The following is a 26,945-nucleotide window of genomic DNA, read 5'->3' as shown; positions in this document are numbered from 1 at the left end:
ACTTGACTCTGCGCTATCTCTACAGCAACTAATTTCTCAACCTGTATCATGATCGAACATGCTCACAGGGCATTGGCAGCTAGGCCACCACTGGATGCCCCTGCTACTATGATTGTGATGTGATTCTTAAAGTAGTGTGTCAAGAAATGTGTCAACTCTGAATGATCAAATATGACTCCTCCATGATTATGTTTTTTCCGGGTTACTCTTGTGAGGTACAGAAGCAGAGGCATACCTTTGATGCAGTCAAAGTGAAACTTCGAACTATGCATATTCAGTATATGCTTCTTTTACCGCCAAGCTAAAGGTGATTTTCCAAGATAAACCGCATTTTTTCAAAATACAGAGGGAGGCTTGAGATGGATGTAAGAAAGACATTCCCACCCCAGCCAAATCAAGACCCCATGCCAAATAAACCAGGGGAGAGAGCGGGTGCACAATCCAAACTCTGGTCTTTGAAAAGCAAGCGCTGTGCCCGCGCAGGGAAAGGTCAGGATAGGTCATCAGGATAGGTCATGGGAAACACATTTGAGATAGAAACCGCCTAGAGAACACTCTTCTGACTCTGACCCGAGGTGGTCTCAGTCGGGAGGGCTTTGCAACTCAGCTGCTGTCCGAAGGAGTGAGGAGGTGTGTCTCACTGGCAGCACTGACAGAGAAAACTGAACTGGAGACTATCGATCCGACTAGAGGGGTCAATAGGGACACAGAATTTTAACATTGGGGGGGTCAAGCTCTTTTCTGGGGTCCCCTGGTTGTTTGACGGGGGATTCGGATAAGGGCCTGTGAGAGAGGTTTCTATTACTTCTCTCCCCCTACCCCAGTTTGCTCTCTTTCTTTTCCTATTTTCAGTGGGTGATTGGCCTATGTTGAGTGGGTGTTCGAGTAAGTGAATCAAATCAAAATCATGTGGGACAAGATGTCAAGGAATCGGACCCAGGTTGGACTGGAGCTTTCCTTTTCATTGAGTGATATTGGTTAAATACTAGTGTGTGAGCGACTTTTCGGTTGGTTATTTGTTATTTAAGGTTCTAGGGTGCGTGTTTGATGTGGGGTGGACTACAGACCTCTCAGGCTTGGTCATGCGATGTAGTTACCTTGAGAAATGCTGAGTGAGAGTGCGTGCGGGGACATGGGGTAGGAAGAGGGAACAGGGGTCGAAGTTTTTTGTTGAAATTGTTCCGTTCTGTTTTGTTTACTGTTGGTTTGCTAAGTGAGAGGGATCAATGTATATGTGGGCTGGTTCCTGCTGCAGATTTGAGTACATCAGATATTCAACTGAGATAACATGATCCATACCACTGACTCAGCCCCCAGGGGATGTTCAATTTTAACATGAAATGTCAATGGGTTGGGCAATAACATTAAAAGGTGACTTGTCACAGCTTGTAATAGGTGCCTGAACCCAGATGTGGTCCTCCTGCAAGAGACCCATCTGAGGGGGACCCATTGCAATTCCTGGCCAGTGGAGCCTATACTGTGCCAGCACATGCAGGATTCATGTTGGGATCCAGGGGAGTGGCATTCTAGTCCAAAAGCCCCCTCCTTTTCAACTTCAAAGGTCATGGATAGACCCCAGTGGGAAGTATATGGCTGTTCAGGGCCTCGGGAGTTGTAGGGTTGCTACTATTATCTGCGTCTATGCGCCCCCCCCCCGCCCATGACTGCAACAACCTACAACAGACAAAGTCGCTTAGATTCTGTTGACAATTAAGTCTTCCCTACACATCAGGGGGGGGTCTTCAATGATGTGATGTCCCCTGATGTAGATAGATCCGTGTGCGAGTGGGGGAAGTGGGGATGATCCAACGGACAGATTACCTTGCTCAGGGGCTGTCAGACCACTCCAGCGCTCTGGATCTCTCTGGAAGATCTCAAATTGCGACTGCGATGGGCAGAAGCCAGGATTGTGTCCTCACCAAATCCTCTGACCCTGAAAAAACTTGAGTCCTTACGAACCGAATACAAAGAACTGGCAACTAATGAAGCACGTACTGAACTTTTGGCCATGCAGCATCATCTATACGATGCCAGTGATAAGGCCGGAAAGTTGTTGGCATGGTTGGGTCGCTGCGAAATAAAAACCTGATGAGTGCATCAGATAGAGGGAATGGGGGGACACTTGCAACAACAGACAGAGAGATAGCAGATGCATTTGCAAAATATTATGAGACCCTCTATAAAGCCGCCCCTTGGTGGACCACTCCCGCATTGGAGAATATTTATCTGCGGTGGACCTACCGACACTTCCTACTGAGGACCTCATGGCTCAGGAAACAGAGATTTCCCTTGCTGAAGTACAGAGCGCTGAAGCGAAGGTCAACTCTGGCAAAACTTCAGAACCCAATGGTTTCCCGGCATAATATTTTCAGAAACAAGTGGATGTTTTGGCTCCCAATTTGCTTAAATCATATTTGGCCCACCGAGAGGGGAATCCTCCTCCCAGACTTGCACACAGATACGATAGTGGTGATACATAAGCTGGAAAGCTACCTGCCAACTGTGGGTCGTACTGCCTGATCTCCTTGCTTAATATAGAAACTTACTTCTAAGTGTCATGTCACCCCTGGTTCATATGGATCAGTCTGGCTTCATACCTAAGTTTTCTACCAGAGGTAATCTTTGCTGACTTCACAAATGGATGGCAGATGTCAATTTCCGCCTTGATCCCCATGTGTTCGTTTCCATAGACGCCAAAAAGGCCTTTGATGCAGTTCATTGGCATTTTATGATGCAAACTTTGTGACGGCTTGGCTTCTGACCATAGTTCCTGAACTGGGTGGGGCTGTCTGGGGACCAGTCGCGACAGTGCGAGTCAGCAGATTTCCCAGTTCAGAAAGGGAGCAGTCAGGGATGCCCCTTGTCCCACTCCTCCTTGCCCTCACATTGGGATCTCTGGCTTGTATTGTACATGGACCACCCCGCATCCCCAGCTTCAAGAAAAGTGGATACCCGATCACTGAGGAAAAAATATCATTGAATGTTGATGATATACTCTTACATTTTACCCAACCCGAGGAGTCGAGAGTCTTTGGGGACTATGGGGGCCACTCGGATATACCAAACTTGAATAGGTCAGTCCTCTTCCTTGTTGGTGGTCACCTCGATCCAGTAGATCTCCCTGGGAGGCAGCGAGTAAACCGGGAGTGCTTTCCGTATTTGGGAATCTATGCCACATTAGATCCAATACTATGCATAGCCCATAATGTGAGGACAATACTGGCAGATTTCCGTATAGTGGCGGAGCGTTGGAAGTCACTGCTTGTAATGATCTGGGAAGGGTTGCCATGTTTAAAATGGTTGCCCGTCCGAAATTACTGTACCCACTGCAGAACACTTACTACACAGTCCCTGATGATGTATTCGTCACAATTGACGAAAAGCTTAGAAGACTGCTCTGGGATAAGGCACATCCTCGTATATCTCTATGGACACTGCAGTGCAATGCAATGCATATAGTGGAAGCAAAATCCTTCCTGATGTTATGGCCTAATACAGGGCTCCCCACTTGATTGCAGTCAATGACTGGAGTCATGTGGACGGCAATCACCCTACTTATGCACTGGAGAGAGCACAGTTTCAGAGTAGAACTTTTCATCACTACTCATACGGGAGAAGGGTACGAGGCAGATCGCCCAGAATAAGCCCCTCTTGAAGGTAGACCCTTGTTGGGCGATATAACTGAGAAGGCAGTGTCTTCCATGTATAAAACTAACAATAACAATATGCCCGATACCCTGCAAAAACCGCGCACTACATGGGGCAATGACATGGGGGAATGGAAAGATTTTGATTGGGAAGCGACACTAATGTTCCCCAGAGAGAAAGCTATTAAGTCCAGGTTAAGACTAATTCAGTTCAAAGTCCTACATTGGACTTTTTATGACAGGGCACATCTACACAGAATGGGAAGAGTGGGCTCACTGGACTGCCTGAGGTGTAGGGTGCCACAGGGAGATTTTTTCCATACACTATGGTCATATCCACCCATACACTCCTTTTGGTGCAAGGTACTTTTAGTACTAGGTAAAGTAATAGGAGCAACTGCCTGATGATCCTAAATTCAACCTCCTAGACATACCCACTGATGTAGATGTCCCCCGAACGAAACTACTATTCTGTATTTTAAGCCCGGTGATAGCTAGGAGGAATCTGGACAAATACTGGTGGGCCTCAGTGGTACCGACCTTGGAAGAATGGAAAAGGGGAATGGATCTATACATGGCGGCGAAAAGGGTTACATATAAAAACTAAGGGCTTCCACAGTAGGTTTCACACAATTTGGGGTGACTGGATTCGATATTATGATTTAGCTATGTATGATGAAGCGCCTAAAGACTTGTCACCTCAAAGTTCTTAACCCAGGTATCATGCTTTACTGTGCTTGTCCAATTGTTCTTATTGTTTTGACTACTAGCCAGAAGTTGTCCTCAATTTGTGCGATACCTGAGATGCAAAGTCCCTTCCGCATGGTTTCTTATATGTGTTGGGGACAAGTTGGTGCTCTTTTTTGCTATGACTGTCCAAAAACCAAATAAAAATATTACCCCCCCCCTCCCCCACCCCCCCCAAAAAAAAAGAATTATGGAGTGCTAAGCACAGAGCTCTATCCATTTTTACGTTATTACCTTGTTTCAGAGGTACTGAGGGGCTGTCTGTGAGATCTGGGCACTTATAGGTATGGAAAAGAGATTTGAACTTTTGTCATCATCTAACAGTGTGCTGGTGGAGATTTCTTAGTGAAAAATGAATTAGATCACCCTGCAGTAGTTCAGTGTCTAACTTGGCTGTGGTGTTCTTGGCATCTGTCTTGTTATTCAAATAAGCCAGTCAAAAAAAGCATTTACAAAATGTATATTAGCATTGTTGATGGTGAGATTCAATCAGGAGTCGAGTTTGTGGCCAATAAAGGTGAGAGTGGTTTTGATTTGGAGGAGCTGAATGACAGTATCTTTGGGGATTGACTAAAATCTGAGGGGACCTAGGCTGATTCTGTTCAGACATCTGTCAATGATAGCAAGGCGTGTAGTGTTGGTCCTAAAATCAATGCCTTGTAAATACAGTGGTACTGCAGATCACTGTATCGTATAAAGTGAACTTATGAGCCACGGTATGTTGGCAAAAATGTTTTTTTTTTAAATTGTTTTCAACCTTATGTTTTTGTTACAATAATTAAGTGGCAACCTCTTGATGATGTCTGCTTGGTTTATGGTGAACACTAAATGAGTCTACCAGACAGATACATTCTGAAATTGCTGTCTCAACCTTTTTCCTATGTCAACCTTTCAGTAAACTCATCAGCCATTGCAGCATTCGAGAATTCAACACATTTCAACATATTGAGGCCAAAAACAGAAGTATAATTTTTCAAGCCAGTATACTGTATGGGAATACATCTTTTTCACCCAAAGCTGGTAAAGCTATTATTCTAGAGGACACATTATTCCGTACTATTTCAGTAAAACCTCCACTCATTCTGATAGTGATTAGGACCACTTGAAATGTGTACTTGGTATCAAAGGTGAAAAGGTGACTTCCTATTTGAGATACTAGAACATTGGTTGCTTCTTTCTGTTGTCACTCTACGCATTAAAATGCATACTATAGTGTGTAGCAAAGTTGTAATTTCTGCTTGGTCTCTCTAGATTGTCTGCCTTTTTATGGATGTATTTTTGCTAAAGTTGAGACTCTGGACACTGTAAAACTGTTCTTTGGCCCTTACACATAAGGTAAAATTAGTTATGCAGAATTGGCTTAGTTGTATTTCTAATAAGGTGTAGGACAAGCATAACTGGTGTGGCAGTTAAATGTCATATGTGAATTTCAGTGTACATTTATACCACCCACATGTGTAACTGAACTGTCTGACTCCAGGCACACCACTGTGGAATACTTGACTGCAGCTTAAAACACTGCAGCAACACATGCTGGAGTAAAGGTCTTGAGCATGTAGAAAAACGAATTTTTATGCATCGTCTCACTGAACCCTTGGTGTGCCTTATAAGCCCACAGTGTTGAGTGTATAACAGACACACTAAATATAAAGAATAAGGATGTCTCTAAAGTGAACAGCTTTCAGATGCTAATTGTCACTCTGATGGTAAAGAGGCATTTTCATAAGGAAAAGTATGATTGTGAATAAAATCCTATGGGCCCAATTCACAAACAGATGGCACCACAAGAGATCAGTGTTAGGGCTTGCTATTCTCATCAGGAAAAAAACACGAGACGTACACTCTAATGTAAAATGAAACCTGTTAGCCCAACCATGGTCACCATTCAACTTATTGGGTAAATAAGATAAGATAGCTTACAGGGACAATGAAACTTTTAAAGAGATTGCATGAAACAAAGGTCATAGGTTTGAACTTGACTTGGCTACGTCAGCCTTTCATCTTTTTAAAGCTGATAAAATGTCTAAGAGTGAGTTAGTACGTTATTCACAGCACACAATATTTGCAATTATGGAATAGCCTAATGGTTTAAAGTCATTAGGAAGAGGAAGAAAAAAACAGAAAAAAAAGCTGAAAATGGTCATCTTCATCAAAAATATTTCTATCCATGCCTTCAAGGGTAATGGTATTGACAAATGAAGCACAACTTACCATGTCTTGTACCGTGAGATGGCCATATGAAAAGACAATGGCATTGGGAGGGTTGGCAACAGGTAAGAGGAAAGCGCAAGAGGCACTTATTGTTGCTGGAATGATGATAAGAAGTGGATTTATTCCAATCCCTTCTGCCTGTCAGAGTTAAGAAATACGTAATTAGAAATCCTTTTACCTAACCAGGAAGGTGCATTTTTATCAGCTTTATGTAAAATATAGTTGTAGAATACTTTAATTCTTACCGGTAATTCCATTACTCTTAGCCTTCTTACCTGTTCAGGTCATTATGTAGTGAGGTGCTATGCCTACAGCATCCAAGCGTTAAAAGCTTAATTACCTACTGAAAGAAAATATGAAACAAAAGACCTGCCATAATATCATTGTACTACAAAGCAGTCATCTTAGCACATGCTGCAGTAATAAGTTGTATATCATACCTTGCCTCCAATCCCAATCATCCATGTAATTAGTTTGGGAGGGAGGGTAGAATGTAATTACCAGAAAAGGGAAAAAGATTTGGAGTAATACAATTACCGGTAAGTAATTAAAGCATTACCTCTTCGTCCCTTCCCTGTTCTGGTCATTACAAAGTGAGGACTAATAAAGCTGTAATACACTAGGATGATTAACAAAAGCACTGTCAGGAATCAAATGCTGTAACCAAAATGTATATGTTAAGGACACCCTCTCTCTTGCTGGGTCTGTAGTTTCTTGCAATCCAGAAACATCTTCAGAATGATCTCTATATGTAATGCTTAACAAAAGTTAAAGGCGTGGACCAAGTGATTGCCCAACAGATTTCCACCAAGCAATCTCCTAGTAGATCTCCTTTGCAATTGTAAGGGTCAAGAAATTAATTTCTTAGTGCAGATGGCCTCAATTAATGATTTTATTCAGTGACCGAGCACTTAATGGAAGGTTTGTATAATTTCTTGGCTGGACGAAAATTAGCAAAAAGAGCTTTCATCTGCCAGAAAGAAACTATATCCATATAAGCCAATAAAGCACTGTTAACATCTAAAAATGCAGATCACTCTCCTTCTGAGTTATTGGCTAAGGAAAAAATCAGGTAAAATCTCTTGATTTAAATGAAAGGAAGAGGACACCTTGGGTACAAACGCAACCTGACTTAAAAACTATGAGATCAAAGATCCGAAGATAAGGATGCCGACAATAAAGAGATTCTAATTCCCCGAAAGTTTTAGCTAATGTGATTGCTGCAAAAAGACAGTTATTCAAGAAAGATGTTTAATGGCTATTGATTGCAAAAGTTAAAAAGGCGGACTTTTAAAAGCCTCCAAACTAACCAAAAATTCCCAATCGGTGCTAGTGGCCAAACCCCAGTACAAGCATGAGCAAACACTTTAACAAGATATAAAACAAAAGGTTTGCAATCTTTAATACTGCCTTAATTCTCTCTGAATTATTTCATCGCTGCTACCTGGATTCTCGTGTTTAAATCCAGTGAAAATCCATTCTTAAGAAAAGAATATACATGCAAACCCTCACAAAACAAGGGATCCAAATATTTCGCTTCACATCACTTCCTAAACAAACCCTAGTGACTTAAATAGAATTTCAAAATAGAATGATTCCTATAAGCTTCAACAACGATAGAGAGCTGCCGTGACAAACCCTTTCTTTTGTAAACCCATCCACTCAATTTCCGGGGTTGTTAAGCACAACAAAAGAAGAGCTTTCAGGAACTAAAATGGGAAAGCTAGGAGAGAACGACAAGCCAGAATAATCCACGTTAGTTAAACCCTCACCTGAATAGTAATAACGTGTTTTTTGTGAGCTCTACACTTCCTTAGAAGTGTGATAGAATGGTAGGGTCCTCTCACCTTGGCGCCCACTCCTTGAACTGTGTTCTACTCGAAGTTCTAGTTGTTGACATCTGAGCATGTGCAGGAACACAGCTGCCACATAAAGCAGGCTGCTGTTTGTCTGCACAGCTGACCCGCAAAAGACAAACCTGGATAGAGACCAGCCTCGGCCACCCTGATCTTCTTTCTTCAGGCACTAGGTTTGTTTACATCTCTAAAGAACTATACCTTCTGAACAATAAACATGAGCATTGCCAAGCCTGCTTCCTGCTCCTTGCAAAAGGATCGAGACAGAAGAAAGGTATTCATTGTCAGTTCTCGGTTGGGCCTACAGGGAGAGTCAAGTCCTCAATGTAGACGAACACCAACATTTGCACAAACATTGATTCCATTCTGTTTAGTAGCCTACGTTGCTTTCATCTTAATGTTACATCCCTGGTGACGTCTGGGAGGTGCACTCTGATTTCAAATCTGATATTTTGTTTTTATCTGAGACATGGTTAAACAACTCTTGGGCATCTGACATAGCGCTAGCCAGGCTTTCCTTGAGGCATACTGTCTTCAGAGCTCTGATCGTGCCATTAAACACGGCATGGGAAGTGACCATTATCCACATGGGCTTCCTATTGTGTACTCTCATTATGGTCGCATCCATCTCTTATTGTGAATGCTTAGCGTTCTCTAATAAGGCCAAGGATCTGTTTCCATTGATTGGGTCCTTGATATTTAGGCCGCCTGACATGAAGAACAATTTTGTGTTTAAACTGGCAGAATATCTGTCTCCTCTCATTCTCACATCTTCCAACTTTGTGTTGTTGGGAGACTTCAATTTTCATTTAAATAAAAATGTATGATAAAGACACGATGGAACTCACTAAGGTGCTTCAGATTTTGGGTTTGAAACATGCTAGCTTTCAACTTACTCAACAGGAAGGTCATATTTTGGATGCTATGGTCACCTCAACTTATTTATGTTTGGTTAGTACCCCTATACTGGTTACCCTGTAAGATAATGTTTTGATTCTAATTATTATTATGATTCCCCAAGAATATAATCTTCTTATTAAGAAACTTCCAGATAGTAAGCGTAGGCACAGGATTACTGAAGAAAAGCTGTCATCTGACTTACTGGCCCACAATCTTAACTCTTTGTGGTCCTTATCGGATACTGTACCAGAGTTTAATGGCTGGCCATCCAATTACCTGGACAAATTGTCCAGATCATACAATCTCATAGAGCCAAACCTTCGGCACCAAGGTATTCTGAAGAGCTTAGGGCTACCAATTGCACTGCAAAGCTCTTAAATGCCAGACGAGAAAGGGTTTTAGGGAGGAGGCGAAGGGAATATATCAGAAGGCTATCAAAATATACCATAACAGCATCCGATCTGCATGTGGCAATTTCTTCTCAGGCAGGATAAAAAGCATCAAAAACCTTTCCAGAGAGGTATTTTCCATCCTGAAGAGCTTTCTCTCTCCTGCTGCATGCTCTAAAACTATAATCCACTCACAGAAATTGTGCAAAAATCTGGTTATCTTTTATAAAGACAAAATACTGAAAATATGGTCCTCTTTTGTGCCAGATGTCTCCAGCAGCATTACCTCTAGGTGTGATTTAAGTAACACTATCAAACCCAGTACCTGCCTGTCTGAATTCCCTCATTTGCCCATAGAGATACTTAAATCACTTATGATAACCATTAAATCATGTTTGCCGATGGATCCCCACACCCCCCTCAAATCCAGGCTCTTACCAAGGACTTAGTGGCCCTCAAACTGGAGGAAATCTGCAATAAACCTCTTGCCACACTCCTACCCAAATGAAAACATGCTTACAGAGCTAAGCTGCCTTAAAAACCATCCTTAGGGCCTGATTTCGATTTCATAGGACGGGTTACTCCATCACAATGGTGATGGATATCCCGTCCGTCAAAATATAAATCCCATAATATCCTGTAGCATTTATATTTCGCCGGACGGGATATCCATCACCATTGTGACGGAGTACCCCATCAGCTGAAACCGAAATCAGGCTCTTAAACACTAACATTCTGGCTATATTTAGACTTATTTCTCAGCTTCCATACCAAACCAACATTATCAAGAGCTCCCATGTAACATCTTATCTGGTAAAGAACCAGCTACTGCACAATTTCCAGTCAGGTTTCAGACCACTTTACAGCACTTAGACCGTCGTCTTTGCTGTGGCTGAGTATATTAGCACCATCTTGGACCAGAGCAGCTCGACTGTCTTGATCCTCCGCGCCGCACGGCCACCAGCTGTGTGAGTGCCCCTCGCCCCTGCTCGCAGCCTCGTTGTGCCTCGTTGTGATGTTTTGCCGCCCTAGCTGCCTGCCTCGCTGCTCCCTGCCCCTCCGCCGTGTGTTCGTAATTTATTGTAATTTATTGTGATTCTGCTGTTGTTCTCATTGCCTTCTGTTTTGTCTCTGCTGTTGTCCCCCTGTGCCTGTGTGCGTTTATATTGCCTTGTTTAAACTTTAGTGTCGTCCCCCTGTGCCTTGCCCACCCACGCTCCCCGCTTCCTGCCGCCGTTCACGTGGCCACGCCCCCTTTCGTTTTGTGTCCTCCCCGCTCCCGCCTCCCAGCTGCTCCTCCCTCCCACTTGTCCATAAATGGCGACCGCGCGGCGCAGGTGAGTGTGACCTGTTCACAGGACACCCCCGTGCCGCACGGCCACCAGCTGTGTGAGTGCCCCTCACCCCTGCTCGCAGCCTCGTTGTGCCTCGTTGTGTCTCGTTGTGCTGTTTTGCTGCCCTAGCTGCCTGCCTCGCTGATCCCTGCCCCTCCGCCGTGTGTTCGTAATTTATTGTAATTTATTGTGATTCTGCTGTTGTTCTCATTGCCTTCTGTTTTGTCTCTGCTGTTGTCCCCCTGTGCCTGTGTGCGTTTATATTGCCTTGTTTAAACTTTAGTGTCGTCCCCCTGTGCCTTGCCCACCCCGCTCCCCGCTTCCCGCTGCCGTTCACGCGGCCACGCCCCCTTTTGTTTTGTGTCCTCCCCGCTCCCGCCTCCCAGCTGCTCCTCCCTCCCACTTAGCCATAAATGGCGACCGCGCGTACGCGCAGCAGTCACGCGCAGCGGGCGCGCCGATTGTGTGCCGAAGGCGCGCCAAAGGCAAGCCCGTCTGCGCCCGTCCGCGCCTGACGCATTCACGGACCCTTCACCTGCACAACCTGCAAGTTCACCTGCCTCCGAACCTGCACCGCGCCCGCCAAGCCAAACTCCAGCAGCGACCTCAAGTGCATCCTGCTCAACACCCGCTCCGTCCACAGACACGCCGTGGAACTCTGGAACCTCCTCGACACAACATCACCAGACATCGCCTTCCTCACTGAAACATGGATGAATGCCTCCTCAGCCCCCGACATCGCCATCGCCATCCCGGATGGATACAAGATCATCAGGAGGGACCGTGTCAACCAGACCGGAGGAGGCATCGCCATCGTCCACAAGAACACCATCCGCATCACGACCGACGCCGACGACACCTTCGCCACCGCCGAACACCTCCACTTCCAGATTCACACCGACCCAAAGACGACCCTCAGAGGCACCCTCATCTACAGACCCCCGGGACCACGCACGCAATTCAGCAAAGACATCACGGACTTCATCAGCCCACACGCCCTCCCCTCCGCTGACTACATCCTCCTAGGGGACCTCAACTTCCACCTGGAGAACAACAAGGACCGCAACACCGTCACCCTGCTGGACAACCTCGCCAACCTCGGACTCAAGCAACTGGTCAACACCCCCACCCACTACGCCGGCCACACGCTTGATCCCATCTTCTCATCCAGCAAGCACATCACCTTCAGCCACTCCACCGGACTCCACTGGACTGATCACAGCTGCGTCCACTTCGGCTTCAGAAAAACCACAACCCACCACCACCCGCATCAGGTTCCTCACAGGAGCTGGAGCAAGATCACCGCCGACCAGCTCACCACCTCCCTCAGCCAGAACCCACCTGCCAGCACATCGGACCCCAACGAAGCAGCCCGCAACTTCACGCAGTGGCTGACCGCCTGCGCCGACGACCTCGCACCACTGAAGAACCCTCCCAGCAGACCCAGAAGCAAGAAAGCCCACTGGTTCACCGACGAACTCAAGGACTCCAAGAAGACCTGCCGCACCCTCGAGAAAGCCTGGCTCCTCAACCAGACCACTGACAACATGACCGCCCTCAAACACGCCACCCGCAAGCACCACCAGCTCATCCGCACCACCAAGAAGAAATCACTGAAGGAGCGACTGGACAACAACGCCCACGACAGCAAGGAACTCTTCAGCATCGTCAAGGAGTTCTCCAACCCCAGCACCGGCAACAACGACATCACCCCGTCACAAGATCTCTGCGACTCCCTCGCCTCGTTCTTCCACCGCAAGATTGCCGACATCCACAACAGTTTCGGCGCACCATCCTCGCACCCAACCACCGAACCAACGCACCCCACCGCCACCCTCCGCACCTGGACCACGGTGACCACTGAAGACACAGCCCGCACGATGAACACCATCCACTCCGGTTCTCCAACCGACCCCTGCCCCCACCACATCTTCAACAAGGCCGACTCCACCATCGCACCCCAACTCCGGGACGTCATCAACACCTCCTTCAACACTGCCACCTTCCCGGCGAGCTGGAAGCATGCCGAGCTCAGCGCCTTACTGAAGAAACCAACAGCGGACCCCACCGACCTCAAAAACTTCCGCCCCATCTCGCTCCTCCCTTTTCCTGCCAAAGTCATCGAGAAGATCGCCAACAGACAGCTTGCCGCCTTCCTCGAGACGAACGGATCCCTCGACCCCTCGCAGTCGGGTTTCAGAGCCAACCACAGCACCGAGACCGCCCTCATCGCAGCCACCGACGACATCCGAGCCCTGCTCGACAACGGGGAAACAGCAGCACTCATCCTCCTGGACCTCTCCGCAGCATTAGACACTGTCTGCCACCGCACCCTAGCCCAACGCCTCAGCAACACCGGCATCCAAGAGAAGGCACTGAAGTGGATCACCTCGTTCCTCGCCGGAAGAACACAGAGAGTCCGCCTCCCCCCGTTTCGATCCGAGGCCACCGAAGTCATCTGCGGCGTCCCGCAAGGATCATCACTCAGCCCCACCCTCTTCAACGTCTACATGAGACCTCTTGCAGCCATCGCACGCCAGCACAACCTCAACATCATCTCCTACGCCGACGACACCCAACTGATCCTCTCCCTCACCAGAGACCCCGCCACCGCCAGAACGAGCCTACACGAAGGGATGAAAGACGTCGCCGAGTGGATGAAGAACAGCCGCCTGAAAGTGAACTCAGACAAGACGGAAGTCCTCATCCTGGGACCATCACCCTCCGCCTGGGACGACTCCTGGTGGCCCCCAGCCCTGGGCACCGCCCCCAAGCCAACAGACCACGCACGCAACCTGGGCTTCATCCTGTACTCCTCCCTCTCGATGACCAGACAAGTCAACGCCGTCTCCTCATCATGCTTTCACACCCTTCGCATGCTTCGCAAGATCTTCCGATGGATCCCGACCGAAACCAGGAAGACGGTCACCCAGGCCCTCGTCACCAGCCGACTGGACTATGGAAACACCCTCTACGCCGGAACCACAGCCAAGCTACAGAAAAGACTCCAACGCATCCAGAACGCCTCCGCCCGACTCATCCTGGACATCCCCCAACGCAGCCACATCTCCGGCCACCTGAGGGACCTGCACTGGCTCCCCGTCAACAAGAGGATCACGTTCAGGCTGTTCACCCACGCACACAAGTCTCTCCACGACCTGGGCCCCAAGTACCTCAACGACCGCCTGACCTTCTACACGCCCACCCGCCAGCTACGGTCTACCAGCCTCGCCCTCGCCACCGTACCACGCATCCGAAGAGCCACCGCCGGAGGCAGATCCTTCTCCTACCTGGCGGCCAAGACATGGAACTCCCTCCCCATCCACCTTCGGCTGACCCAGGACCACCTCGCCTTCAGGAGACAACTCAAGACCTGGCTGTTCGAGCAGTAGCGGACCCCTTCCCCCTAGCGCCTTGAGACCCTTCCGGGTGAGTAGCGCGCTATACAAGTGTTATGATTGATTGATTGATTACATCTTTTGATATAGTTGCCAACCTTGTACCTACAGATAGGTTAGTGAGTAGTGGGATCTCTGGTTTGACTTTGAACTGGATTAAATCCTTTCTTCTAGATGACCTAATTGTTGCCTCAAAGACCTTCTTTGAGCCCTACATTATTTCATTTATGTATGGCATCTATGATTAGATCTTTTGGTTTTTCTTATATTACATATGCGGACAATATTAAACACAAAAAAGACAAACGTGACTAGTCTGTCAAAAAGCGGCAATTTCTTTATTGAGGCATTGGAGCTTCACCCCATGTTCACTTTGTAGTCTAGCTCCCAAAGTAAAATATTATCCTTTAGTAATTCAGCATTCTTAATACATTTTGCCAGTGTCTGTCCTGTCTGATCCAGCTCTGTGAGAGGGTCAGGCAGCCTGGCCCTTTCTGCTGACAACACAAACGCGCACAAATGGCAGTCTAAGAATGATGCCATGCCACAGGACTTAACCTCCAACAGCCCCATGGTGCAAACACAGTGGAGCTGGGAGACCATTTGCACTCTCTCGCCTACATAATGCCGCCATGGGCATTTCTGTGTGTAGCCCAGTCTGAACAGGCATAAGAGGCAGATACCACTATTTGCAAGTCAACACCGCGAAGACACACAAGTCAGCATGAATTGGCCATGCTACCCAGGCCATAGATTTCTCGAACTGATCGTGCTGGTGCTGGAGCAGAGTTTTCTGTTGAAAATTCATCGGGTTTTGAAGCTTCAGTTGTCTAAACGTGGTAAAAATAAAATTACTAATTTTTAATCATTAATTATTTGTTTTGTGTAAATGTTTTTTATTAATCAATATGTATGTATTAACAAGAGAAAACCGACACGAGGGAACGCTTACGTGTTGCTATTGACAATGTGCATGTTTTATTAAATAAACGTTGCTGAGTGCTGTTTATTTTTAAGCACGAAACGCTTTTGAATTAATGTTTTTTTTGTGTTGCTAAAGCTAGATAATTGCATACACATAAGGGTATTAGTGGGGTTAACACTGTTTAATCACTATGCTGTGGTAACGTTGTTTTGTCTCTTTTAATTAAGATGGTCTATTGTGGCCTACTAAAAGATGGCTGACTTTTGAAGCCTGGTTTCGAGTGAGAATTTGTGATGGAAAAGGCCTTGCTGAATATGGACGCGAGTCATCTGTCCACAGTCCTTGCCTGGTTAAAACTTTCCGTGAGGACAGCAGCAGATCTGGGCATGTTTCCAGATGCATTGGGACAGCAGCCTTGGCAGCCTTGCAAAACAAAGGAGCTTTAAAGAAAGACTCTAAACTCTGAGCTCACCAGAGGAAATGTGTGGAAGTTGAGAAGAAACATTTTAAGATTTAGTTCCTGTTCTGTCTTTTTATTTTTGTGACTTTTTCTGAGCGGAGATTTTTCAAAATGTAGCGATGCTACATCCTTTCCTTCTCGCTCTGCTCAGCGGTTCGGCGGATGAAGTAATATTAAATGTTTCTTTCCTTTGTCAGAATTATTATAAATATACTAGACTAGAGAGGGTTTCATTCCATTGCGTTTTGCCACTTTGCCATTTTTCTTCCCAAACCTGCGTTGGTGAGGATCGATGCTGTGAGGACGGTGACTTGGGAGATTTCTACAGAGAGACTTGTCCTGATGACCCATTCTGACATTTAGCTAGAATAGGTAATTATGAGAAAATGATTTATTCTGATTAATTTCTTTTGACTAATTTTAGATAAAGAATCATAATTTTAAATACGGTGTTGGTGATTATTTCTTGTCAATTATTGAGTACTCTATTTGATTATTGATGTATTGATTGTTTAGATTATGACAATTGCAATAGCTAGGTCTTATCGACCTCGGTGTAGATGTGGGGTTTAGGAGTTTTAGGAGTTTTCTTCCCACAGGATCAATGCTGGTAGAGTATTTGAGTGTATGTTAGTGAAATGGGCCCTAGTGTATGGTGAGTGTATGTGCGTGTAACTGTGAAATTACTCTATCCGTGGAAGTAGGGAGATTTTGTATACCCCAATCTGCATCAAGTTCCTGGTAGCAGAGTGGTGATGGTTATTGATGATTGTCTTGATCTGATTAGATTGCTTGTACATTAGCTTATTGATTATTGATTATTGATTGATGTTGGTATGTGTACTAATACTATATGTTGGAGTCGTCATGTTGAGTTATATGTAGTGCTTCTGGAACTTGGGAGCTAGTAGCAGTTCCGTAGTAGGGCAGAGGGAAGTATATGCTGCTCTCGGGAAAGACGGGATTGTTGGTCCTGTACGTATGCAGGAAAATTCACATTGTCTGGGTTCGGAATCAGTGACATTGTTATATGTTACTATTAGAGATATTTCTGGTATATAAGGAGTGCGTATGGTAGTGAAGGTTATCTGTGAAACTCTGGTTTTAAGTCCCAGGGATCCGTAAGGTTCGCCGTTAAAGCTTATCGCGGGAGAAGTAATAGGTATTCTCTGAGCTTGTTTGAGAAACTGGGTAGAAGTAAGCTGCTTGGTTGGTGTGTGTTATAATTCTGTAGTGGAGCAGATTGTCCGCTGTTCTCGGGAAAAGCAGGATTCTGAGTGTATGTACTATATTTTCTTGTATGAATGTGCGTGAATGTTTATACATTTAGTTGATTGTAAGACTCTTTGGACAAGTCCTAGAGGAAACAGTTAATGAATGTATGTTAGAAGGGCAGAGTAGAGGGATGTGCTACTGTGTCAACGAGAGGTTTCTTGTGAAATAGATTTTCTTTACTATTCTTTGGTTAGCGAAGCAGACAATGGAGATGTTTATATGTTGTAACTAATAGATTTTGTAGAAATTCGACACGAAGTCTACTGAGAAATTTTGTAAAGGAGGGGTAGACGACTGACAGGAGACAGGAGCGAGAAACTGCAGCGATTGCTGACGTCAAACAGACCGCGCTCTCATTGGATATTAGATCAGAATAGTGCTCGCGCTGAGATTGGTGCGTTGGTGTGAGCCGCACAAGGATTGGTGGAGCTATTCTAGTGACGTAACGTTCCAGGATTGGTGCGTTAGTGTGAGTCGCGCTGTTATTGGTTGAAAAATCATATTGTGTAGTTGTATTACGGAAGGGATTAGAAAGTTTTGGTAAGCGTTAAAATGTATTACCAAGAGGAGAAAAAGAAAAAATCTTTGTTCAGAAAGATTAAAAATTGGTTCGACAAGGATAAAGATGTTAAAACGAGAGAGGGTGAATTGTTACCTCCATCGAAAACGCCTGCATCCTTCATGGCTGCGAGATATGGGTATCATACCTGTATATGGTTGGAGAATTGGGTTAGGTATACCAAAGAAGATGGAGTTTTAGCATTTCCAGAACATGGTTAATTTAATCTGGCCGTGTTGAAAAATTTACGGGAAAAGATGTTATGTCTTGACCCAAGACCAAGACCGACACAATTCGAGGCTTTAGTGGAATGGGAAGAGGAAGTACATGAGCGAGAGAAACAGAGGTCTGGAGGCAACTATAGGTATATGTTCGGGAGGAGACATGGTCATGAAACTCATCATGATCGAATGACAAGATGGCGAGATGCTAGTATGTCAGAGGGATTATATCCTGTGAGAACAGTTGAAGAGGGAGCAGAAAGGGTTCCTGAGGCAGAAGTGAGAAGATATGGAGTTAATGAATATGAGGATGAGGTTTTAAATGACATGATTTACAAAAGACCACCTCCATATAGACCGGAACCAGAAGAGAGTACACCAATTGTTTCTCCGATAAGAGATACGCATTGTATCATTGAGACAGAAAATGTGACACCTGAGTTAAGAAGTGGTAATCCTTTCAGGGAGAGAGAGAATAGAAGCAGTGGCGAAAATACGAGAGAATTAGCCAGAACTACATCGGAGTTGACTGAAAGGATCAAGGAACTGACAAAAAATCTAGATGCTGTTACGGTACCCGTAACCATAGGTCCGGTTATGCCTGTTTTTGATAAGCAGAGGAAGGGTGAGAATGGTTTGGTTATTCCATATGTTGGGAATAGATTGACAAGTTTGGCTGGTCCTTCAGGAGATTCAGGAAAAAGGGCAGGAAAATTCAGACATGACACCTGTAATGAAGGATTAGAGGAGTCTAATTCAGGACTGGATGCTGGTGAAGCTAGTTGTTCAGGGATGCCGATTTTAGAACCGCAGAAGAAAGTGGTTCCAGTGAGAAAATCTATTGAAATAACAGCTGAGGATCTGAATGAATGGATGAAAGTTCTTCAAAAGAGGGATAAAGATTCACAAGCAATTGATGTTGCTAGGTTACGTGTAGAATTAGAAGAGCTTGTTGCAGGGACAGTTCCAACAGAAATTCTAAAAAATCATCATGATGGTGAATTATTATTCATGTGCAAGAATATCACCTGGAGAGTGAGAAATACACATGACAGATTAAGAGCAATAGCAAATGACTATGGAGTTGACATTGATAAAGTGAAAGTTTTGCAGAAGTCTTACAGGATGGATTTCACAGACAAGGATATAGAAAATTTGAATGGTACTGGTAGAACAGGACAGATTAAAGAGATGATCGCTTTATTGCGAAAATGGGGTGATGTTGAAAAGTGGAAGGATAGATGGTACAAAAAGAGAGAAGAATCAGGGGATAGGACTTATTCAGCATTTCCTGTGAGAGAAAAGGAAAAACCAGTGGATATTTATCCTATGAGAGAAATACCTGGAGGAGGATATGTACATGTTCCATGGACCAGACAGGATATTTTATCATTTACGAATGATTTCCCTCGATTGAGAGAAAAGCCCGTCGAGTGGTACAGGCAGGTAGACAGGTTTGTGAAATTGTCAAAAGTGCTGTGGATTGACCTGAATAGTCTGTTTGATATAATTGTTCCAGCAGACTTGTGGGCTGAGTGTAAAATAGTTGTGAGTTGGCCTACTGAGGAATATCCAAGAGATCAGAGAACAGGAGCACCAGATCCAGAAGTAATGAGAAAGTATGAGCAGGTGATCGTATATCTGAAAAATACCTCCAAAAGAAACAGACTGGGTTAAAATAGATCGAACACATCAGGAAGCAAAAGAATCAGTTCATGCTTTTTACGAGAGGATGATACTGGCATTTAAACAATTCAGTGGAGATGAACACCTGGGTGACAAGGATTTGAGTCATTTTGTATACAGATTTGTATATGGCCTGAGACCTGAGATTAGTGAAAGAATTCGTGAGCATACTGTGGATTGGCAGAGTAAGAAAATAGATGAGATTCTGAGACATGCAAAACACTTCAGTGATGAGATTGAAGCAAAACAAAGAAAGCTGAAAGAGAAAGCAATGTGGGCACAGGTGAAAGTTGCGGAAAGACAGGAAGCACAGTTGGTGGAACAGGCGAATAATCCAGGAAATAATGCAGGGAATAGACCTAGGTATGCAGGGAAAGGAAAGGGGAATCTTGAGGAAGCAAAAAAGAAGTTCCCATGTCACAACTGTGGCCAACTGGGACATTGGAGATCAGAATGTACCAATCCACCATTAGTGAATAATGAGGGAAACTCCTTGAATCAACAGGTGCAGAACGAGGGGAAAAATCAACAGCAGCAACAGCAGAAAGTTGTGAGACAGCAGAGTCAAGAGCCAAACCCGCCCTTGCCGCAGAATAGAGGAGCACAAAAGTATAATCCGGATTCGGGATTCTACAATGATGAGCAGGTAAACAAACCAAGGCGTTCTAACCAGGTACAACAGTACTTGTTAAAGAATGAAGGGAGTGAATCTGAGGGTGATTATTGACGGTGCCGAAGAGAGGAGGAAGAGTGCATACTTGGTGCAACTCTAGAAATAGACCAGGCAGGACCATTTGTGGATGGAAAAATAAATGAAGAAGGTGTTACTTTTCTAGTAGACACAGGTGCGACAAGATCAACTGTCAGGTCAACAGATATTAGAAATCTTCCTCTCTCGGATGAAGCAATCCAAGTAGTTGGTGTAGCCAATACACAAATCAGAACACGTCTTACTGAACCAGTAAGAGTACAAATAGGGAAATTTTCAGACATGCACAGATTTATCGTCTGTGACACAAGTCCAGTGAACCTGTTAGGTAGGGATCTACTCTGTAAGATGAATTGTACAATTTTTTGTACATCAGATGGAATAGCTTTTGAAACACCAGATGAGGATGTTTTGTACCGAATGACTCTAGAAAATAGAGAAAGTGAGTTAATTGGTGCATATGCTGTGTTTGATCCGGAGGATTTGCCTCAAGAGCTGAGAGACTCAGTGAAAAGGACAGTTTGGGATTTTACTGAAGAGGATGTGGGATTGATGAATAATGTAGATCCTGTGAAAATTTCAGTGAAAGAGGGAATTACTTATCCTAACATTCCTCAGTACAAAATGACACCAGAAATAATTGAGGAAATAACTCCTATAATTGAGAAAATGATTCAGCAGGGAGTTCTGAGAGAACTACTGAGTAGTCCGTGTAATTCACCGATAATGGGGCTAAAGAAGCCTAATGGGAAATTCAGGATCGTACAGGATTTGAGAAAAGTTAATCAAATTGTGGTGGCATGTTGTCCTATTGTGCCAAATCCATCAGTGATTTTGTATCAGATTCCACATGATGCTGAGTGGTATACAGTGATTGATTTGTGTCATGCTTTCTTTTCAATTCCATTGCATCATGACAGCCAGCAGATCTTTGCATTTAGATTTGGCCAGCGTATTTTAGCATGGTGTCGTATCCCACAGGGGTATACAGAGAGTCCTTCAATATTCAATCAGTTATTGAAAAAGTCATTGGAGAGTTTGATCATGCCTGAAAACTCAGTATTAGTGCAGTATATTGATGACCTACTTGTGGCATCAAAGACACGTGAAGCTTGTGAAGTAGATACTATAGCTTTACTGAATCATCTGGCAGATGGAGGGTTAAAAGTATCTCCAGCTAAATTGCAGTTCTGCAAGAAAGAGGTGCATTATCTTGGACACAATATTGAGAAAGGTCTGAGAAAAGTGACTGATGACAGGATCAAAATTATCAGGGAAATGAAAGCCCCAAAGACCCAGAGGGAAGTGAGAATGTTCCTGGGAATGGTGGGTTATTGTCGTCAGTGGATAATTAATTTTTCGCTGATAGCAAAGCCACTGATTAAGCTGACTAAAAGTGAGATGACAGACCCATTGGAACTAGATGGAGAACAAATGGCAGCATTCGAAGAGCTAAAAAGCAGAATGTGTGAAGCCCCTGCTTTGGGTATGCCTGATTATGAAAAAGAGTTTGAATTGTACTGCAGTGAGAGAAATGGATGTGCACTTTCAGTGTTAATTCAGAAGCATGGATTACTGTGAAGGCCTATTGCGTACTTCTCATCGACACTTGACCCTGTAGCTGTGGGTTTACCAGGTTGTCTGAAATCTGTGGCTGCAACATGCAGAAGCCTAGAACAGAGTGAGGGAATCATAATGGGATATCCTGTAAGGGTATTCGTACCTCATAATGTGGCAATTCTTTTGACGAGAAGCAGAACTCAGTACATGTCACATAGTCGGTTGACTAAATATGAAAAAGTCATTCTGGGAGCATCAAGTGTGACTCTTGAGAGATGTGTGAATGTGAATCCAGCGACATTGTTGCCGGATATTGAAAATGTGGGTGTGAAAACAGAAGATGATCACAATTGTTTGGATGTGCTTGATTACTGTACAAAACCGAGACCAGACATAAGGGATCTTCCCTTGCATGAGAGTGATCATGTGTTGTTTGTGGATGGATCATGCCTGAGGAATGATGAGGGTGTGCTATGTGCAGCATATGCAGTGTGTAAGGTTTCAGAAGTAATGGAAGCATCATCATTGAAAGGAGTGAAATCTACGCAAGTTGCTGAATTAATTGCATTGACAAAAGCTTGTGAAATTGGGAAAGATTTGAGAACGACTGTGATGACTGATAGTCAGTATGGATTTGGAGTTGTGCATGACTTTGGCCAACTTTGGCTACAAAGAGGTTTCTTGACGTCGAGTGGGACTCCAATAAAGAATGCTGAAGTGATTGGGAAATTGCTTGAGGCGATACAGCTGCCTAAAGAATTAGCAGTTGTGAAATGTGCTGCCCATGGACAAGGAGACGATTTTGTGACAGTTGGCAACAGATACGCAAACGACATTGCACAATACTGTGCAAAGAATAATCAATCTATTAATCGGGAACGAGAGAGTGAAATGTCTTTTTGTTCTGTGATGTTTACTAATGTCTTAGAGACATGGGATGAAGTGAAACAGTTGCAGGATGAGGCAGAGGAGGAAGAAAAGAAAGATTGGATTAAGGCAGGTTGTGCCCCGAGAGAGACAGACCATGTTTGGGTCTATAGAGATGGCAGACCAGTAATGCCGAACTCCATGCTGTCAGCAATGGCAAGGATGTATCATGGCCAGGGACATTTGGGGAGGGATGCGATGATCAGGTCTTTTAAACAGACTTGGTACAATGCAAAGTTCAGGACAATTGCAGAGAGTATCTGTCAAAGATGTTTGATTTGCCAGCAATTTAACACTGGGAAGAAGACAGTGGTGAGTCTGGGAACAATAGGCAGAGAAGGAGGTCCTTTTACAAGAATGCAGATTGATTTCATTGAAATGCCCCAAGTGAACAGACTGAGATATGTACTAGTGGTAGTCTGTTTGTTTTCAAGATGGGTTGAGGCCTATCCGACTAGGAGAAATGATGGAGTAACAGTGGCAAAGTTATTGTTAAGAGAGTTGATTCCTAGGTACGGATTTCCAGTAACGATTGAGTCTGATAGAGGTGGACACTTCTATAATGAACTCATGAGTTTGATTTGTGAAGCATTAAGCATACAGCAGAAGCTACATTGTGCATACAGACCAGAGGCTTCTGGTGTTGTTGAGCAGATAAACGGCACAATTAAGAACAGGATTGGTAAGATGTGCTTAGCCACTGGCATGAAATGGCCCGATGTTTTGCCTCTAGTGCTGATGACTATCAGATCTACTCCAGATAGAACTGGAGAACAGATAGAACTTATCTCGTGCGGTTTAAGTCCGCACGAGATAATCATGGGACGTGCAATGCGACATGCATATGTACCTGTCAATAAGTTGATGACAATAACTGATGACATGATTTTGGATTACTGTAAAGGCCTGGCTGATGCAGTCCATTCTGTGTTTCACCAGATTGGAGAAGAAGCTACTACACTTGAGAAGAAGCAAGCTCATGATCTGAGTCCAGGGGACTGGGTGAGGATTAAAGTGCACAGAAGAAGAAATTGCTTGGTTCCAAGGTGGGGAAGACCAAGACAAGTCATTCTAACTACGACGACTGCAGTGAAGTGTGCTGGTGTGAAAAACTGGGTGCATGCGAGTCATACTCTGAGAGTTCCAAACCCAAAGGATGGGACTGGTAGAGAGTATTTTGAAGAGTCAGATTCCAGTGATGATGAAGACCCAGAACCAGTGAGAAAGAATCAAGGTTCAGGAAAAGAAGCCTTTTCTACAAGTTCAAGAGAACCATTGAGAATTTCAGAAAGGAGATCTGATTCTGAAAGAGAGCCTGAAGTTCCAAAAAGCAGTGGAGGAAAAAGAAAAGAAAAGAGCAGTTCCACGGAAATTACTCCTGAATCAGAAGAGGAGGAGATTGAAGAACCACTTGAGATTATTTCTGAAGAAGTAGGGTCAGAAGAAGATAGAGAGGGACAGATTGCGGAAGACCCCCGAGGAGGTGTAGGGAATACTTCTAATAAGCTAGGTGAAGGGACAAGTAGACAGCAAGAAGATTGCGTGTCGGAGACCCGAGGAGGGAAAGAAGTAGGGAAGTCTCAAATAGTGGTGAAAAAGACTGTGGAGCGAAAGAAAACTGCTGAAGAACAAGAGCAAAAGAAAACTGCTGAAGAACAAGAGGCATTTGAAACAGAATCGGATGAAAGTGAAAGTGAAAAATCAAAGGGTCGAGTTCTGAGAAAAAGAACTTGGATTGGAGAAAGAAATTATACAGAAATAAGACCGAAAAAGGTCATAAGAGGAGATTTTTGGCCTAATAACAGAGTAAAGAGGCTGAGATACAGACTGATAAGAGGAAATACATCGAAAGCTGAACAAGTAAATGAAGTATCGAGTCAAAACGAAGTAAAAAGGAAGGAGCAAAAGGAATCAAGAGAACCTGAGGAAATAAAGAGAATTAGAAGACCCAACCAAAAGTACAGATCACCGGAATGGTCTTATGTGGCACTGTCTGAAGAAGGAGAAGAAGAAACAGTGACTCGAGATAATCCGGAAGGGATCTTGAGAAAAGTGGTTGAGGAAAAGGAAGAATCTGTTGGAATCTTAAAAGTTATCCTGACTGACATTGGAGAAGAGTCAGATGCACAGGATGTTGTTGATGATCTGATACAATTTGATGTTGCTGAAGAAGAAGGAGTGAAAAGTGATGAATATCCAAATTGAGTGAACTGAAGAAATCACTTGGAAAAAGTGAAAAGGAGAAAGTCTGAAATTCAGCTGTCTGAAGTAATCCAAAGTTTGAGAAATTACAGTAGTGGAGTAGTAGAGGCTAAGTCAAAAGACAAGGTCAAAGTAGTAAAATGGCTAACATAGAGAATAATGAAAGTAGATGTGCCTTCTTAAAAAGATGGTGTAGAATGTGCTGCTGCTGTACTGGATTATTAATGCTACTATGGGGTATTTTAGCTTTATTAGTTACATTTAGAGTTTCAATAGGTACATTTGAAATACATACTGAGAATGAGACAAATGTAGAAAAGAATTCGCAAAAAGTAGTTCCAACTAGAATTAGTAATACTTACATGCATAAAGATAGGTCAATTAATGATTTTTCTAGTAATGTTTTTTCAAAGTTGTTATACGAATATGTGAAAACAATGGAAGTAAGGGATTGCTACGTTTGTATGCAATTACCTGCATCCGTTTCAGAGGGTGTTACTTATCACCATTTACCAGCTACGTATGGAATTTCTTGTAGTGTATTAAGTAGTGTTTTTTATTTGTTAGGGAAAATAGATTATAAGATGTCTAATAAAGATAGTATTTTTGGGCACTTGCCAATGAACAAAGAGCTGAATCCAGCTAAAGAAGCTAACATTTTTGGTGAGATTTTTATTGAAAAAGAAGAATTAACATTAGATTACATTTTTAAGAATAATTTAACTTGTAGTTTGGAAGAAGAGGAGAAAGCTTTCCTGAACATGGTGGAGGAGAGGAGATTGAGTATGCATGAAAAGGCAGGGAAATATAAAATGAGTGAGACAATTTGGGACATTGAGATGGGAAAAGAATTGAGAAATGGAGCTAGTCCAACTTTAGCTTTAGATGCACCACAGAAGGGTAAGCTGTGCATTACAAGAGAGAAATCCCAATATGATACATATTTTGTTGGGACTAGTGAATGTCATGATACATACTTCATTGCAACAGGATGGGGTTTCAGAGGTGGAGAAGATAACATTTTTCCAGGAGTGTATTATGTTTGTGGGAACAAGGCTTATTACAAGTTGCCTGACCATTGGTATGGCACGTGTTATGTGGGCCTGGTTTTTCCAAAGATTTTTCATATAGATAGAATAGAAGATGTAGAACATATTAATTTACTAATGCGCTTCAAGAGGGAAACTTGGTCTGAAATTGTGGGTGACATTTTTGGAGCTTTAATTCCAGCAGTGGGAATTTCTTTAAATGCTAATGGGATTCGGAAACTGTCAACAGTGGTGGATCGCTTATCGACAAATACCGCTGGAGGGTTTCTTTTGGTGAATACGGAACTAGTTGCCGTGCGTGCTATGTCTATGCAAAATAGACTTGCTCTTGATATTCTATTGGCTAAGGAGGGTGGAGTTTGTGGAATGCTGAAAGTTCAACATTGTTGCACTTACATTCCAGATGAAAGCAAAGACCTGAAGGTCTATATCAAAAATATTACTGATTTGCATGAAGAATTAGTACCACTTGAAGCTGAAAGTATCTGGACTAAAATAGCTAATAAGGTGATAGCTGTTAAGAGTTTTATTGCAAAAATAGGTAGTACTATTATAGGTAAGATATTGTTTCCTTTAACTTGTATAATTGTTGCTTTATTGATATTGAGATTGGTGTGTTTGTGTTGTAAAAACAGGGGAGGGAAAAATAAGTTAATTAAAAGAAACAATGAAAAGAGAAATAAAAGGTTGAAAAGAGAACCACAAGAAATTGAATTAGAAGAATTAAGGGAGAGTGTCTACTTAGAAACAAAGAGGGATGATGAAAGAGTGTCTGGTGTGTAGTGTTGTGTAAGGAGGAAAAAGACATTTCAAATTTCTCCTAAAATGGGACTAAATTTCACTACATTTTTTTTTGTGGATTATTTGGTGATAAAATCACCAAAGGGGGG

General features: G+C 43.8%; 1 protein-coding gene across 1 annotated transcript in view; it reads right to left on the bottom strand.

Moving 5' to 3' along the window:
- LOC146857670 (solute carrier family 13 member 1-like) overlaps nt 1-26,945 on the bottom strand; it is a 521,802-nt gene that overhangs the window by 74,684 nt on the left and 420,173 nt on the right. Inside the window, exon 15 of the mRNA XM_085648250.1 lies at nt 6,606-6,743. Coding sequence (XP_085504376.1) covers nt 6,606-6,743 — 138 coding nt within the window. The remainder of the gene's footprint in view (nt 1-6,605; nt 6,744-26,945) is intronic.

The sequence above is a fragment of the Triturus cristatus genome, chromosome 3_2, assembly GCF_964204655.1.
Source record: "Triturus cristatus chromosome 3_2, aTriCri1.1, whole genome shotgun sequence".
Classification (NCBI taxonomy): Eukaryota; Metazoa; Chordata; class Amphibia; order Caudata; family Salamandridae; genus Triturus; species Triturus cristatus.
The sequence above is the reverse complement of the archived record's forward strand: the minus strand, read 5'-3'. Positions and strand labels throughout refer to the sequence as shown.